Raw genomic sequence first — 16,980 nt, 5'->3', positions numbered from 1 at the left:
ATTTAGTGCACTCTATAACAGCACTTCTGCAGAACCTACCATTGGGGCATCCCTTTGTTGTCCCAATGCTAATGGTGTTGGAGAGACTGCTTATGTTAGGGCAATTCATCTAATGTCATCTATGCCAGAAAATCTTGTATGGAACCACTATTGAAACTGTGGAAAAAATTCAGATAGAAAAACATGTGACTGTACACCCACCCTTCCCCCTGCACTGGGACACCACAACAGGCAATTGAAGAACTTTGGTTTTCTGAGTCCTTGCGATGGATCTCTGCTTTGTGGGTTTATCGCCAAGAAGTACCTGGTGGCACATGCAATTCATGCATGCATTCAGTGGTACAGGGGACTAGAGAAGTAGTCCCCTTTGTGGCAGATGTCTCTCAATCTAGCAGCCTGGCTGCCATTAGGAAACTGGTAGTTTGAGAAATAAAATATATGATCAGCATGTAACAATCAGCATTACTCTGAAATTGGTCTGCAGTGAGATGGAACAGTATGTTGTAAGAGTGTCTAATCCCATTTATTAGAGTTGTATGTGCTATCCTGACTGTGAGAAATCCTGGCTGAAGGGTCTTAGGACAATCAGAAGTTACTGCACCCCAGCTGTAACAAACTGGGTCTTTTGCCTATGGCTCCCAGGCGCCCATACTGCAGAATACCGAAGTGGGGACCAGGCACCCCTATTAGCACTTGAGTCTGAGTGTGCTGAGGCACAGATGTCCAAAGCTTACTAAGAGAGGTGTTATGAGCTGGAAACTCAAAACTCAACAAATAACACTCAATAAATCAATGTCCAGTCAGTGAGTAATCGTTCAAAACAAAAAGAACTTCTATACATGCAAAAGTTAATATTAAGCACAAAATTACAGAAATTGTGACAAACAGAAATGGAAACACTTTCTAAGGGCCTCACAAAATACAGGAGGCGCACAGTAAACAAAGGTCATATTAATAAACCTCTATGTGTAGACTAGACTCCCTGGCCCTGATGCACCTTCGTTGGCTTGTACGTCAGCAGCTCCTAGTCCTAAAAACCACAATATTCCCATTTATTCACCCACTATGAAAGATTAAAAAAAAGATGCACTGGTTTATCACAGGTTGGCACCACACATTCATCAGTTAAAAATATAAATTTCAACAAAAAACATTTGGATGCACCACAAATATATATCTAGTCTGACTTTTCCCTATTCGCAAGCTATTTCTTTGGGCTTTGTCATATTTCTAACAGTAGACAGTACAAAATTGTAATAATTTCACTAAAACTCTCATTTCTATTATTAAACTAGACTGTGTAGTAATCCCAGAGAACACAGAAATCCAAAGGGTCCATGTAGCCATGTCACCACATGAGTACTTGAACCACTGAGACACTTCTCCCAGGGTCATGAACATTTTGAATGGGGAGACTTTGGGCGGCACAGTTTTCAAAATGAAGTGAACTCTTATGAGGTTCTAGGGGTGTTCGCGCTGCTCCTGGCAGTCCCAAGAGTGTTAAGACTATGTTTTTGGTGGACCCTTGTCCTTTTAGGGCACCATAAATCACAATATGAATACTTTGAAAACAGACAGTTGGGTTTATGGGACACCCCTTAGGGCCCTCTGTTATTTTTGATGCAACATGTTCCTTAAGGTATTTTGCTGGTGAATAACCTTGAAAGTGAGCACACACTTTTACAGACAGTGTGGCAATCTCCAGGAGAAATGAGGTGTTATGATTCATTTTCCTTACTTCCTCCTCTGGTGCTGGCCAGGAGAGCCAAGTGCATTGCTGCTTCCTCACTGCCACTGGATTTCCATCACCCATATACACAAGAATTGACATCACTGAATTACAACTATTCATCTGTGCTAGTGATTTTACTTGATCTCCCATCATTAATCTGCACCGGAAGTGACATCATTGGATCTCCCATCATCCATCTAAACAGGGAGCGATATCACTTCATTTCCCATCATCCCTCTGTGCAGGAAGGTACATCAATGGGTTCCATCCAAAAATCATCTTTCATGGAAGAAGCCAGTCAAGGATACTTCATTTCCCATCATCCATCTGCACAGGAAGTGACATCACTAGATTTAACCTTGTCCATCTGCACAAGAAGTAATATTATTGACTATCCCATCATTCAGCAGCACTGTAAATTACATAAATGGTTCCCTGCCCAAAATCATGTTTAAAAGACAAAGCCAGGCTAGCAGGCTTAATTTCGTATCATCAATCTGCATAGAAAGTGACACCAATGGTTTCCCACCAGAACTATATTTAAAAGAAGAACAAAACAGTACCCATGCACACTCTAGTAATATACAAACAGCAATGTCAGTGTCGACATGAGAAGCAAAGGAGACAAAGCCTGTATACAACAGCATAAATTGTATTCAAGAGTCAAACGTTGTTGTATGGTGTCTTTAATGTTCATAACATGAGAACCAGCCTACACGTGTTTCGTCGCATGTGGGACAATCTTCCAGCGACTCTTCAGGGCTGTCTACAAGTAGATAGTCGTGATAAAGTCACTCTGTTGGTGATAATTCCGACCCGACAGGGCCATGGACTACTGGAAAGACGTCGAGGGATACCCGCAATATAACAACCGTTCTCTGGTAATAAATCAGGTTGAGTCAAGGGGGCATATTACCAAGCAATAGCGATAATTATCGCTATTGCTTGGTTAGAGACAAAAATTTACCGCTGAGCTGCGGCGATTTTTACCGCAAATAAACCTTGGTATTACCAAGGTTTATCGCAAATGCGATAAAAATCGCCGCAAAGCATGAATATAGCTGAAAAGTCAGCGATATTCATGCATTACCGAGCTAATGCTCTTAGCCATGTTATCCACCTCCCATTGGATAACATGGCTAAGAACTGCTCAGGGCAGGTGTTAGCTTTTGGAGATATTCGCGCTTAGCGCGAATATCTCCAAAAGTTGGTAATAGGAGATAGCGATGTTAGCAACAGTTTTCAGTCGCTAACATCTTGGCACGCCCACTTTGCATATCATTAGTGATAAATATCACTGACATGCAAAGTGGGGCCCAGGATAGTCGCTATCTCCTACTAGCTGTCGCTAACTGGTGTTAGCGACAGCTAGGTAATAAGGAGATAATTTTATCTCCGCTTTCTTGGCTTTTAAAGCCAAAAAAGCGGAGATAAACCCCCTTGATAATATGCCCCAAGGTTTTTGAGACACTTCAAGGTGTAACGGTTCAAAGAATGTCGATCTAATGTATCAACATCCAGTGAGTCCACGTGGTGCTGTATACGGTTACATATTCAACAAGGTATTGTGTAGACAGGCGGGTGCGTCGGAGAACTGCCTCTCGTTCCTAGTGCCAGGTGCGGTCGCCAAGTGCATTGCTGCTTCCTCACTGCCACTGGATTTCCATCACCCATATACACAAGAAGTGACATCACTGAATTCCAACTATTCATCTGTGCTAGTGACTTTACTTGATCTCCCATCATTAATCTGCACCGGAAGTGACATCATTGGATCTCCCATCATCCATCTAAACAGGGAGCGATATCACTTTATTTCTCATCATCCCTCTGTGCAGGAAGGTACATCACTGGGTTCCATTCAAAAATCATCTTTCATCGAAGAAGCCAGTCAAGGAGACTTAATTTCCCATCATCCATCTGCACAGGAAGTGACATCACTAGATTTAACCTTGTCCATCTGCACAAGAAGTAATATTATTGACTATCCCATCATCCAGCAGCACTGTATTTACATAACTGGTTCCCTGCCAAAAATCATGTTTAGAAGACAAAGGCAGGCTAGCAGGCTTAATTTCCTATCATCCATCTGCACAGGAAGTGCCACCAATGGTTTCCCACCAGAACCATATTTAAAAGAAGAACCCAGTCAAGAGAACTTCATTTCTCATCATCCTTCTGCATAAGAAGTGATATCACTGTATTTCCCACCATCCATCTGCACAGAAAGAGACATCACTTCCTGGCTACTCTCTGCGTCTGTCAACTGTTCAGGTCTTACCATTGCCCTGTTTTCCCAGCAAAGGGCAGACACACAAGAAAGCTGCCTGTTAGGCCATGTTGCGACCAGACCTTGGGCCAGAACCCATGTTCCACTGTATCTCACAAGGTAAGATATAATCATGTGTCTCACCATCACCCTATTCTGCCAATCTCCACAATAACATCAACACCTAAGCACCCCAAACACTCACATAGCAATTGCACAACACACAGATCTATCCTCGTAAACATCCCACTAACTACCACACATCCTCTGACTGCAGAACACACATTTCAACTCATGAACATTAACGTTTGCTCTGCAGTATTCTACACACCATACATTATAAGCTTCATTATCTTTCTCAAACCTAATGCTGACTTCATCACAGAAATGTGCTTCACACCCACATCTTAAACATCCTGCTTCCATAGGCTACAGCATCCATTGTGTTGGCCATGCAGGTAAGAAAGGAGGAGGCCATTCACAAGTCCTACCGTTCCTATACCCGCAGCAAGCAATTAACACTCAACTACATGTAGCTGCTAGCATGCCATTTCCCACTCGTGATGGGCTAATAGAACCCGATTGTATCCATAGGATAACTGATGTATTCCAACGCTGTTCAAATAATACATTCAATGAAACACAAAAAGAGGAGAAATGGAAAAAGCACACAGCAAACTAATTATATATGAAAAACACTTGCATTTGAAAAATCATGGGGATATACAGAATGTAAAAAGTTATGAAAAGCTGTACATATACATTAACAGGTCAATTCACAACATCTCATCAACTCCGTTAATCAGTGAAGAAGACCCAATTCATAGATGTAAAAAGGTTTCTTTCAATGCATAAATGCTGAGGAGATGATGTTTTTAGTCGACGTTTCGGTCTTCCTTGTTGTCATCTATGAGACCATCATCAGGACTAGTGTTTTTCAAAAAGAAAGCCCCTTGAAAGGAACTGGGCACAAATGCCGATGGTCTTCGAACTGGAAATTATTCTCTCGAGTCCAGAAGATCTGAAGTGTTAATACTGAACACTCAGTACTACAAATATTTTTGGTTCCGACGATAACCTCCAGGAGTGAAAAAGCTCTTCTCTTGCTGCCGGAATCTCACTTACCTGTTTTGTTTAAGAGCAGCAGAACAGTAAACCCCTCTTATTGCCTGCCCTACCCAAGCAATCAGCTCTTAAGCCATTTTCAGGGAAGCAGTGCATCCATCAGGCATCTGTAATACCCAATCCTAGGGCACCCACAGCCAGTACCAGTAAACAGAACTAGAAGGGGAACCCTTTCTCTCACGGTCCCCACCCTCTACTGGCCCCAAGAAGGAGGTGGAAAGCTGATTCCACTAATTCTGGAGACAGAAGAAGTGCAAGTCCAGACAGCAGTTTCTTTATGTTCAGGGTCCATTCTTCTTATCTTTCTCCTGTGCTTCTCTAAGGTTGTTTCCTGAAGAGTTGTTTAAACATGGAGATAGAGAGCTTGCTGGGTAGTTTGAACATGGCAGCTTGAATGGACGTTTGGAAAGACCTCTCCTCTTTTCTGAGCTTGGCTTCTCTCTTCTAGGTCTGATCTCCTACCTCCCAGACTTCAGAGAAACCACTCTCTAGTGACTGGAGCCAGGGTTGCTTTGGGAAATACATCCAGTTTAAAAATGCATAACATATGTGTGAGGAATTGGGTTGTTGGGTGAGTGGGTTAAAACTCTACTCAACAACAGCCACAATCCTTGTCAGAGTGAGCCACAAAACGTCACTTAATTACCCTGTGCTTCACCCTGTTATAGCTTGGCACAAAAGCAGCCAGGCTTAACTTAGAGCAAAGTGTAAAGTAATATGCAATACAAAAACAGCAATAAAGTGAGAACAGTAAAATATCACACCAATTAAAAAAAAACAGATTATAATTTAATAAACAATTTGGGACCAAAATTACAAAAATCCAATTAGTAGAACTCGAGTCATTGCATTTTAAAGGTTTAGATAAAAGTGACGCCAAAAGGCGATAAGCACCACCTGAGGGCATCTGGTTGCGCTGTACGGGGCAAAGTCACAAGTTGAAGCCTACAGCGAGGAAGTGCAGGTCTGGCCTACGACCAAGTTTGACCCATTGAGAATTGTACCTTATGTCCTTGGTCCACACTCTGCATGGCGTTGCTTTCCTGCAGGGCTTTGCGTCACTCTGTGTCAGTTCTGATGAAGCTTGTAGCTGTGCTGCAATGCCTGCGGTGCTTTGCGCCACTCTGCATTGGTTCTGAAGAAGCTTGTTGCAGTGGGGCGAGGCTTTGCTGGGCATTGCGTTGCTCGGTGTCAGTTCCCCTGCAGCTTGTAGCTGTGTGGTGAGGCTTTGTGGTGCTTTACGTTGCTCATCATTGGTTCGGATGAAGCTTGCAGTTGTGTGTTTATGCTTTGCATTGCTTCTCGATGGATTAGAATGGAGCCTTTGTTCGGGCCAGGAGGAGCTCTCTATGGTGCCAGCCAAGGGGCTCTAGGGAATCAGAAACACACTCCAGCAGAGGTCAGCGAGGCTTGTGCAAGTCCAGTTGTAGGTTCAGTCCAGCAGGTCTGCTTGGCAGTGCAGGGAAGCCTCCTAAATGTGTTAGGTCCATGTAGCTCAGACAGGAGGTCAGCCAACTGACCCTTGAAGTCACTCAGTCTGGGAAAAGGGAGGAGGTCCGGTCTTCCTTCTCAGAGAGCAGGGCAGGCCTCAAAAGTCAGCGATATTCATGCATTACCGAGCTAATGCTCTTAGCCATGTTATCCACCTCCCATTGGATAACATGGCTAAGAACTGCTAAGGGGCAGGTGTTAGCTTTTGGAGATATTCACTCTTAGCGCGAATATCTCCAAAAGTTGGTCATAGGAGATAGCGATGTTAGCGACTGTTTCCAGTCGCTAACATCTTGGCACGCCCACTTTGCATGTCATTAGTGATAAATATCACTGACATGCAAAGCGGGGCCCAAGATGGTCGCTATCTCCTACTAGCTGTCGTTAACTGGTGTTAGCAACAGCTAGGTAATAGGGAGATCATTTTATCTCCGCTTTCTTGGCTTTTAAAGCCAAAAAAGCGGAGATAAACCCCCTTGATAATATGCCTCCTAGTCCACCTTTGTGATGCTATCTGGGAGGAGTATACAAAGGTCAACTGCACCTAGTCATGTGACCGAGGATACAGAATGCAGGCAGCAAAAGGGCAGGACAAGAAAATTCCAACTTTCTAAAAGGGGCATTTTCCAAAATGTGACTTAAAATTGGACTTTAGAATTAAAAAGGATTTTAAATTCCAATTCTTTAGAGACCAAACTTTCCTACCTGCTAGCACTTATTAAATGTAATAAGGCAAACCAATGTTATCCTATGAGACAGGTATGCATTGCAGTAGTGACCAACACATTTAAGATTTTTGACAACCTGGATGTGTGACACTTAAAAGTGCATGTCCAACTTTTATAATACTCTGCCCCCTGCCCTAAAGGCTGTTTAGTGCCTACCTTGCGGTTTACTAATATGCATTAAAAAGGAAGGCTGAGGCCTGGAAAAAGGATTATTTTGCTAGGTTGATATGTCAGTTGAAAACTGCACATACAAGATGCTGTGGCAAGCCTGAGACATGTTTTAAAAGACTACTTAAGTGGGTGGCACAATAAGTGCTGCAGGCTCACTAGTTGCATTTAATTTACAGGATTGGGTACATGTAGTACCACTTTATTAGGGACTTAAAAGTCAATTAGATGGTCCAATTGGGTGTAAGCCTATGTTACCTTGTTTAAATGAGCGAGCACAAGCACTTTAGCACTGGTTGACAGTGGTAAAGTGCTCAGAGTCCCGTACAGTGGCCCATGCAGGTAAGAGCAGTGAGGCCGTGTTTGAACACGAAGAAAAATTAAATAAATAATTATTGTTCCCTCGTGGTCGCATGTCGAAATCCCCCCACCTGTCCCCACCGCTCTTACCTGCACGGGCTGCAGCTGCAGAGTCCTAAAGCGGAGGGGCAGAGGCAAAAAGCATGGTGTGATCCTGCAGAGAAGGCCAGGTCAAACAAGATGCATATAGAAAAAAGTAGCTGTGGATTTGCATCTGGGGCCCAGATTTTGGATGGAAAGACACATCAATTGTCTTCCCACCTCATGACAATGAAAAGGTGTATGCATACTTTAGCCGAAGTCTACAAATCGGTTTTAACAGTTTAGAATTTAGCCAAAATGAAAGGGGGCATTGCTTTTTCGATTACACTTGGATTATAAGGTCAGAGCAGTCTATAACAAATGTTCACCTTACAGATAACAAAAGATGATTAGACGCCAATCTTGATTGACAACAGTATTCCTCATTCCACCTACACACCTGGGCACACGTGTGTGAATGTTTTCATGCGCAACTTGTGCACAGCGTCCCACCTCGGGTGTGCAACAACAGACCTTATTTTAAAAAGTTTGCACTGATTGGTAAAGCTCAAAACCATTTCCAACAATAGCTTAGAGCGAGTAAATCTCCCACAGGGAGACCCAACACACTGCAGAGGTCCAAAAACCAGAGAATCAAAAGCAAGGAGAATGTGTGATTTAATGACTCACAGCCCAATTTCTCACAATGATCCTGTATTGTAATTGATCGAAGTATCTATTTTTGAAATCGTAAGACCATTCTTTGCCTTCAACTTTGTTTTTTCTATACTATGTTTATATGTTTTGTATATATGCTTTGTCTGGAATATAAATAACAATAAAATATAGGCACAATAATAGATACAATATATAACCACCTGAATTCTCAATGAAAATGTATTATGACATTATATCAGCAATTTAGTAATTTATGAAAAATGTGTGGCCAATGTTAGGTTTAAATACAGTGCCCGGCATCAGGCAGCTCCTATGTGGATTCAGAAAGCATGGGTACCCATGGCACTTGGGAAAAATTCAATGCATTGGGGTGTAAATACAGCAGACAAATTGCACAATGTAGGAAAACGGGCCTAACCCCCATTAAGGGGCATGTGTTTTTATTCCCCAGATTTTTTTAAACAAGTCCGATTAAGGCATTTTGCGGTTCTTAATAATAGCAAAGTAGCATATTATCAAGGGGGTTTATCTCCGCTTTTTTGGCTTTAAAAGCCAAGAAAGCAAAGATAAAATTATCTCCCTATTAACCAGTCGCTAACATCGCTATCTCCTATTACCAACTTTTGGAGATATTCGCGCTAAGCGCGAATATCTCCAAAAGCTAACACCTGCCCCTGAGCAGTTCTTAGCCATGTTATCCAATGGGAGATGGATAACATGGCTAAGAGCATTAGCTCGGTAATGCATGAATATTGCTGACTTTTCTGCGATATTCATGCATTTCGGCCGATTTTTATGGATAAAAATCGCTGCAGCTCGGCAATAAAAATATTGCCGCTAAGCCAACATAGCGATAATTATCGCTAGTTGTTGGTAATATGCCCCAAAATTGGTTAAAAAGCCATAGGATTTCCAGGCAGTTCAGAAAGACATTTATTAAGTATTGCAGCTGAAGGGAAGTGGTTTGAAACGGAATGCGCCCAAACCATAAATATCACAAAAATAGCAAGATGCCAATGTCATGTAGTCAGTGCTTGATATATTTGCTAATACTTTTTTTTATGGTCTGGCTTGAGAGTGCAACTGTCGCCAATTATGTGAGTACCACTAGAGATGGGCTTTGACTCTGCCCACATGCTGAGAGCCAGGGGTACGTGTTTTGATTGGGCAGAAGTTGTGTGCATCCACAGAAAAAGTGCTTGCCCTCCACCAGCTGTGACATTTTTTTTATTTATCCAGCTGGCTGTGCTTGAACTTTCAGGGGCACACTTGATCTAGGATAACCATATAATCTATTGGGTTTGTCTTCTCTGGCAGCATCACAGATGGGAGGGGAGCAGTCATTAACCTACATGGATTTGGCTTGAAAGTGCTAGTGCTTGATAGTGCAACTCTCACTTGACCTTTTACCCTACACCAATATTATTCTACAGTTCTTTGCTTCCACACAAATATCTATGCTATTTACTTGTTAAGCTTGACATTACAATACAATATTCCTTTTAAAGGCAGACCTATTGACGTTGCTGATAGTTGTTCAAAATTAGGACTTATCTCCCTTTACCTTGTCCTTCCATTTATATGTCATGCAGTATGATGAAGAACTAGTTAACCTTGAGGTCTCAGACTTTAGACAGCAGACCTCAACATACTAGACAGACTTTACAGGCTTAGGAATCAGACGAACATCTTAGAATGGGCTGGCATGTATGGAAAAACCACTCCATCATGAAAGTTGGGCACTTCTCTAATGCCAATGTTGTTGTTATGACTAGTAAATATTTGAGCAGAAGGGACGTGTGATGGCTTTTGTTTAAAATGTCTTTCAGCAGCGACTCCTCTGCAAATCCTTGTTTATTATCATTTTGATCTTGGAGCTGAGGCATGGGGGCGGGGCCAGGGGCATGACAGGTTGGTGGAGGAGTGTTTGCACTGCTATTCAGTGCTCTTGACGGTCTGACAGGTAGTCTGACGATGGCCAAACCGTCCTGCGCACTGAAGCTATCTCCAAACCTGAGCGGCATTGCAAAGTTGGAGAGAGCAGGCTCAGGCTCCCAGTCTAACTGGGATTGCAAATCATTGGCACTCAGGCCAAACTTGACACTGCTTTCAGCAGCATGAAAGCAACATCAGGATTGGCCGCAGTGGACTTTGGGTTCCTGCGTCTGCAGTGGAGAAGATCATGATACGGCATTACAGCAGGTAAGTGTTTTTTTGTATTTGTCTCATCATCTCCATCCTCCTCCACCATCCCGCCCACCACTCTATCAACACACCGGCCGCTACTGATGTCTTTAAAGACTGAACATTTTTGAGGTGCCTGTCCTTATTTCATCCTGTTTTCTTGTTCACAAAGCTTTCGACAAACGTGGGGCTGTGGGGCCCAGAAAAGCACCAAGGATAGAGCTGCGTATAATGTACTAAAGGAGGAGCACCGCAAGCTGGGACCAATCTCCTGGGCAGAGTTCAATGTCCTCATCCTCTTTGTCCTGCTGGTCGTGTTGTGGTTCACAAGGGACCCCGGATTCATCCCTGGCTGGGCCGCGCTTCTCTTCAATAGCTCACAAGAGGAGTAAGTGTCATCCAACATACTTATTCATGTACAGATGCCTCAAAAGGATCTGGAGAAGAACTTTGAAGGGTTTGGGGGCTTAAACATAACAAACAAGTTCTGAAATGTTAGCACTAGGTGAAAATCATGCATGCATGACGGGATAAAGGGCTGAATTAACAAATTTGCCGTCATGAGAGATGATGTTGACTTAAATTTGGGTAGATCCAGAAATTAGATCATGACCCTTTAGCCCTGTGGGATTCTTGGTTAGAGATTGTGGTAAAATAAAGGGACCTTTGGGCAGTCATTAAGTAAAAAGATGTGTTGAAATTAAATAGAGATTGGTCTGACTATATCCACACTAATATGACATAGCCCCGAAAAGGAAAAGAAGCGGGGGAAGTGGGAAAAAGGTCGATGAAAGTAAAATTTTGAAAATAAAGGAAGGTGTGGTGAAAAAGAAAATAGAAGAGAAAGGATAACTTTGTTGACAGATGTTCATCGGTAATGTTATTGAAGACTAATAGTAGTTCACCTAGATTAGTTGTCCTCACTTCAAAATGAATACATGCTATGCAGAGTAAGGGTGGCAAAGAAAAAGTTTGATAGTTAAAAAATAGTTCTATAATAGATGTTAAACATATCAAAAATTGCCCTACAAACCAACTGTATTTACTTTAATATTTCAGAAAAACATCTGTTGTCTAATACAATTTCTAATGTGTTATTTTTCTAAAACAACACATAGCCAGGATACACTATAACTTGTTGATGATACACTCTATTTTGCAAATTTTCTATAATAATCTGTTTCTTAGAGTAAGATATGACATTTGTCATCAATTTTTCACTGTTTAGGCGCACTAAAAAATATTTTAGATCTTAGCTTTGAGGCCAGGGGTTGCAAAGCGTGTGCCATGCATCGCAACTGTTAAACTGCGTTTTGATCGTATTACTAAGCATATAGGCCATCATTACGAGTTCGGTGGTCGAATCTGTGGTGGCTGCCCGGCCACAGGTGCAGCACCGTGTGCTGCGTTATGATGGAGCAGTCTGACTGCCACAGGATCTCTGGGGCTGGCGAGGATCAATGATCCTGCGGTGGTAGCGCAGTGGTCAGAGGCTGCAATATGCTGGCTGTGCCGCTGCAGCCCCGATAGGCATATTATGAGTAGCCTCCCTGCATTCATTTCCATGGTGGTGAGCACCCCATGGAAAGGATGGCATAGAGGCGACTCGGGGGACCCTTACAGGGCCAACTGCTGCCTCTGTGCAAGTGGGTGCGTGCAAGGAGCCACAAGTTGCGCCCCCTCATACTGCACCCTCTGGGGCAGATTTACAATAACTGGCGCATCCCCAGGGATGCACCAGTTATTGTGCGCCACAGCTCCGCCACCCATGGTGCGCCGCATTTACAATGCGACGCACCATGGGGCAAAAACGGCACGGATGTGTGATGCATCTGTGCCGTAAAGGCGGCGCATTGCTGTAGTTGCGTCGCAAGCACGACGCAGATCCAGCAATGCTCTGGGGGGCCCTATCTGACCAATGCTGCGTCAAGCCTTACGCCTGCTTCAAGCAGGCGCAGGGTTTTGATGCTGCATTGGCCTAAAAGTGCCTGCGTGACATCTTGTAGATTTCACACAGGCACTTTTGTGAGGCGCACCAGCCCTGGAACGCCCACCCTGCGCCGGAATGCCCATATGTGGCGCAGGGCTTTACAACGTGATGCATATGCCTAGATGCGTCACGTTGTAAATGGGTTGCAGGGATGTGCCATGTTTACGCCAGCGTTGCGTGACGCAACAGCGGCTTAAACTTGGCGCAAGTCTGACATAAATCTGCCCCTTTGTTCCTGCATGGCGTGGACTGCACAACTTACTGCAGTCAAAACCATGGAGGAACGTGCTGCAGCGTTCCTACAGTGGTGCCTTTCGAAGACTCTCCTATGAGCCTTAGAAAGGCTCGCTAGGACTGCCGCAGCACCATCCGCCTGACCTGGATTCCAGTTGGAATCCAGCGGGTGGTCGTACTACGGGTTTGGCGGCCCTCCCACAGAGCGCTGACATGGTGCTACGCGGGAGGACTGCCAAACTCATAATAACGCCCAGATTGTTAATATTCATACCTAGGTACAGGACAGAATAGAAAATGAAGAAAGACTGAATCATTAGATAAATGCATGCCCATGAAAGCCTCTGAGAAGAACGTGACTGTCAATCGAGGGCACTAGCAGCACAGGCTGTATGTACGGAAGACAATAATGCTTAGTGAGAGCGCTCTCTAGCTTCCCTTATTGTATTGTTACCACACTTTACCACTCAGCACATTTTAGCATTATGTATTTGCTACTAAGGCGTCAGTGCATAGCATCAGTTTTTTGCTAGCAGGTCACAAAAGGGAACAGCTAACAAGAAACCTTGCACTTTTTAAAATGGCAACTTGCCTTCCAAAAATGTCTAAAATAGCTGATGCTAGTGACAGTGATTACTAATGGTTTCTTCCCCAGGATCAGCAATGGTAGACCCCAAATTCAGCTCAAAAAGAGTCAAACAAATCATGACACACAGTTGTGATGCTTCCAATAGCATCCAAGAGGAGAGAACGAATCATGCACCTCCATTGATCTAGGATGTTAGGTTCTACTCCTTGTGGCGTCTAAGCGTAGCAGTGCTAGAGGGCCCGCAGCACTGTTGGGATGCTATTGGCAGTTTCAAAACTGTAGATATTTGAATATGACTCTTTGAGGTGCGCATATGGTGCTAACATTACTCGTCCTGTAGAAGAGCCCATTGGAAGTCCCTATCATGGGGTGGGGGGGTCGAGACATCAATTATTATGATTGTTTTTTTTGTTTGGAAAGTCTTTCAGTCAAAAGTGCCATTGTTCTGTTTTTTTATCCTGCAGTAAAACTACTAGCACTTTACATGGTAACAAACTAAGGGGCATATTATCAAGGGGGTTTATCTCCGCTTTTTTTGGATTTAAAAGCCAAGAAAGCGGAGATAAAATTATCTCCCTATTACCTAGCTGTCGCTAACACCAGTTAGTGACAGCTAGTAGGAGATAGCGACCATCTTGGGCCCCGCTTTGCATGTCAGTGATATTTATCACTAATGACATGCAAAGTGGGCGTGCCAAGATGTTAGCGACTGTAAACAGTCGCTAACATCGCTATCTCCTATTACCAACTTTTGGAGATATTCGCGCTAAGCGCGAATATCTCCAAAAGCTAACACCTGCCCTGAGCAGTTCTTAGCCATGTTATCCAATGGGAGGTGGATAACATGGCTAAGAGCATTAGCTCCGTAATGCATGAATATCGCTGACTTTTCAGCGATAATAATGCATTGCGGCCGATTTTTATCGCATTTGCGATAAACCTTGGTAATACCAAGGTTTATCTGCGATAAAAATCGCCGCAGCTCAGCGGTGAATTATTGTCTCTAATCGATCAATAGCGCGAATTATCGCTATTGCTTGGTAATATGCCCCAATGTAGCTAGTTAACAGGTAAGTAGGTGGTCTGATTCCACAAACAGGTACTATGCTGGGATCACTGAAATAATATCGACTGACAAAATATCGACTTGCCAAAATATCGTGGACAAAATATCGACAGTCAAAATATCGAGTTTGTATCTACAAACAGGTAAGTACAAAAATATCGAGTACAAAATATCGTTAACAAAAATATAGATGTAAAAAATATCGACTTTATTAAAAACAGTGTTAAATTAAATTAATATTAAATTTTAATTACTAAAATATACTTAAAACGACTTAAATTAAATTATAATAATAAAATAATAAATGAAAATAATAAAAATATTTTTTTAAAATCTTATTTGTTGACCCTGAACCCTAAAAATACCCCTTTACCCAAAAACCCAAAACTGACCCTGAACCCTAAAAATACCCCTTTACCCAAAAACCCAAAACTGACCCTGAACCCTAAAAATACCCCTTTACCCAAAAACCCAAAACTGACCCTGAACCCTAAAAATACCCCTTTACCCATGACCTGAAAACTGACCCTGAACCCTAAAAATACCCCTTTACCCATGAACTGAAAACTGACCCTGAACCCTAAAAAATACCCCTTTACCCATGACCTGAAAACTGACCCTGAACCCTAAAAATACCCCTTTACCCATGAACTGAAAACTGACCCTGAACCCTAAAAATACCCCTTTACCCATGAACTGAAAACTGACCCTGAACCCTAAAAATACCCCTTTACCCATGAACTGAAAACTGACCCTGAACCCTAAAAATGCTCCTTTACCCAAAATGTATCAATATTATTTAATTACCAATTAATTATTAATTAACAATAACAATAAAGTAAATATATTAGAACATTAGGTGTAATTATTTTAATAATTAATATTATTTTTTCAAAATTAATTACTTAAAAATAACACAAAATTATATATATAAAAAATGTACTCTAATTAATGTAATTAACTAATTACAATTAATTAATTAACAATTATTTACTAATACAAAATATATTCAAAATTATATTAATTAATTAACTAATTAATATTAATTAATTATCAATTAATTATTAATTAAAAATATTAACAAACATATATTAATTAATTAATTATTATTAAATTACTTCCCACCCTATTCCCCTATAAACCCACAACCCGCTACAGAATTACATTACGCAATTATTATCAAAACAAAATTCATGTAATAAAATATTTTATAACATTAATACACACTATTCACACATATTATTACATAAAAATACACTATAAAATATTATATATTATTAAAAAATCGATATTTTTGCTATCTATATTTTATACAGTCGATATTACTTCACTTACCTGAAAAACGATATTTTTGTAGTCGATATTATGTCCAGTCGATATTTTGTCCAGTCTATATTTAAAACTCGATATTATGTCCAGTCGATATTTTGGAGTCGATATTTTGTCTCTATACCACTATGCTGCACGTAATAAAACTCTAAAATATAAATATTAACTATTATCTGCCACCTAATTGGATGGGGGGGAATGATATAAGGGGTGTATGTGTCTTGTTTGTGTAGTGCAATTTATTACAATAATAAGTTGAATCAGGCTTTCCCAAGAAGATATTATTTTACAAACAATACTCTTCCAATCCTGTGCATGTAAAAGTATTGTGATGGGCGTGAGTGCACCAACTCTCTTCCTTTTCTTTAATTGCAGGTACGTTACTGATGCCACTGTTGCTGTGTTCGTAGCATTTTTGCTCTTCATCATTCCAGCAACCAAACCCAAGTTTTGCCTGCATGATGCAAATGAAGAAGGTACTCAGAAACTTCCAAGTCTGTCATTAATTAAAGAGGCGAAACAAGGGGAGATTTTTGTATTAAAGAAAGAACATAGGTAATTTATCTGTGTACACAATATTACCAAGAATGGTTCTAAAATAGGGGCTATGTAGACAATTCTGTGACTGAGAATAGTATTTTTGGTGGTTACTTTATCAACAGTACGCTACAGGACAGCCATATCTTGCCCAGTACCACTCAGTGTGGTGAACATTTCCACACCCATTTCTAAACGACCCCTAAAAGGGATTTAGAAAATTTGTCATGATCTATTTTCAACTTATTTTTGGGTATGATTTTCTGTTTTCCCCTGACCGGTCCACCTACAGTGCAACCTACAGAACAATTCTAAAACAATTTAGATATTCATGCCTTTTTGACTACATACTTCTCCTACTTACTCCAGGAGACATGTGTCTGGCTGCTTCTATAGTGAAATCTCCAACAGTGTTGGCTGATAAAGCTCAATTAAGTAGAGTCCCTGTCCACTAGTGAATACAATCTGGAAATAAATCT

At 41.7% G+C, this 16,980-nt stretch overlaps 1 protein-coding gene across 1 annotated transcript in view; it reads left to right on the top strand.

The window, feature by feature from the left end:
• Window positions 1-16,980, top strand: part of LOC147729658 (Na(+)/citrate cotransporter-like) — a 214,026-nt gene that overhangs the window by 165,287 nt on the left and 31,759 nt on the right. Inside the window, exons 7-8 of the mRNA XM_086954544.1 lie at window positions 10,929-11,144; window positions 16,340-16,440. Coding sequence (XP_086810670.1) covers window positions 10,929-11,144; window positions 16,340-16,440 — 317 coding nt within the window. The remainder of the gene's footprint in view (window positions 1-10,928; window positions 11,145-16,339; window positions 16,441-16,980) is intronic.

Source organism: Lissotriton vulgaris, chromosome 2_1 (assembly GCF_964263255.1).
Source record: "Lissotriton vulgaris chromosome 2_1, aLisVul1.2, whole genome shotgun sequence".
In the NCBI taxonomy this organism is placed as follows: domain Eukaryota; kingdom Metazoa; phylum Chordata; class Amphibia; order Caudata; family Salamandridae; genus Lissotriton; species Lissotriton vulgaris.
This window is presented reverse-complemented; position numbering and strand designations above follow the sequence as displayed.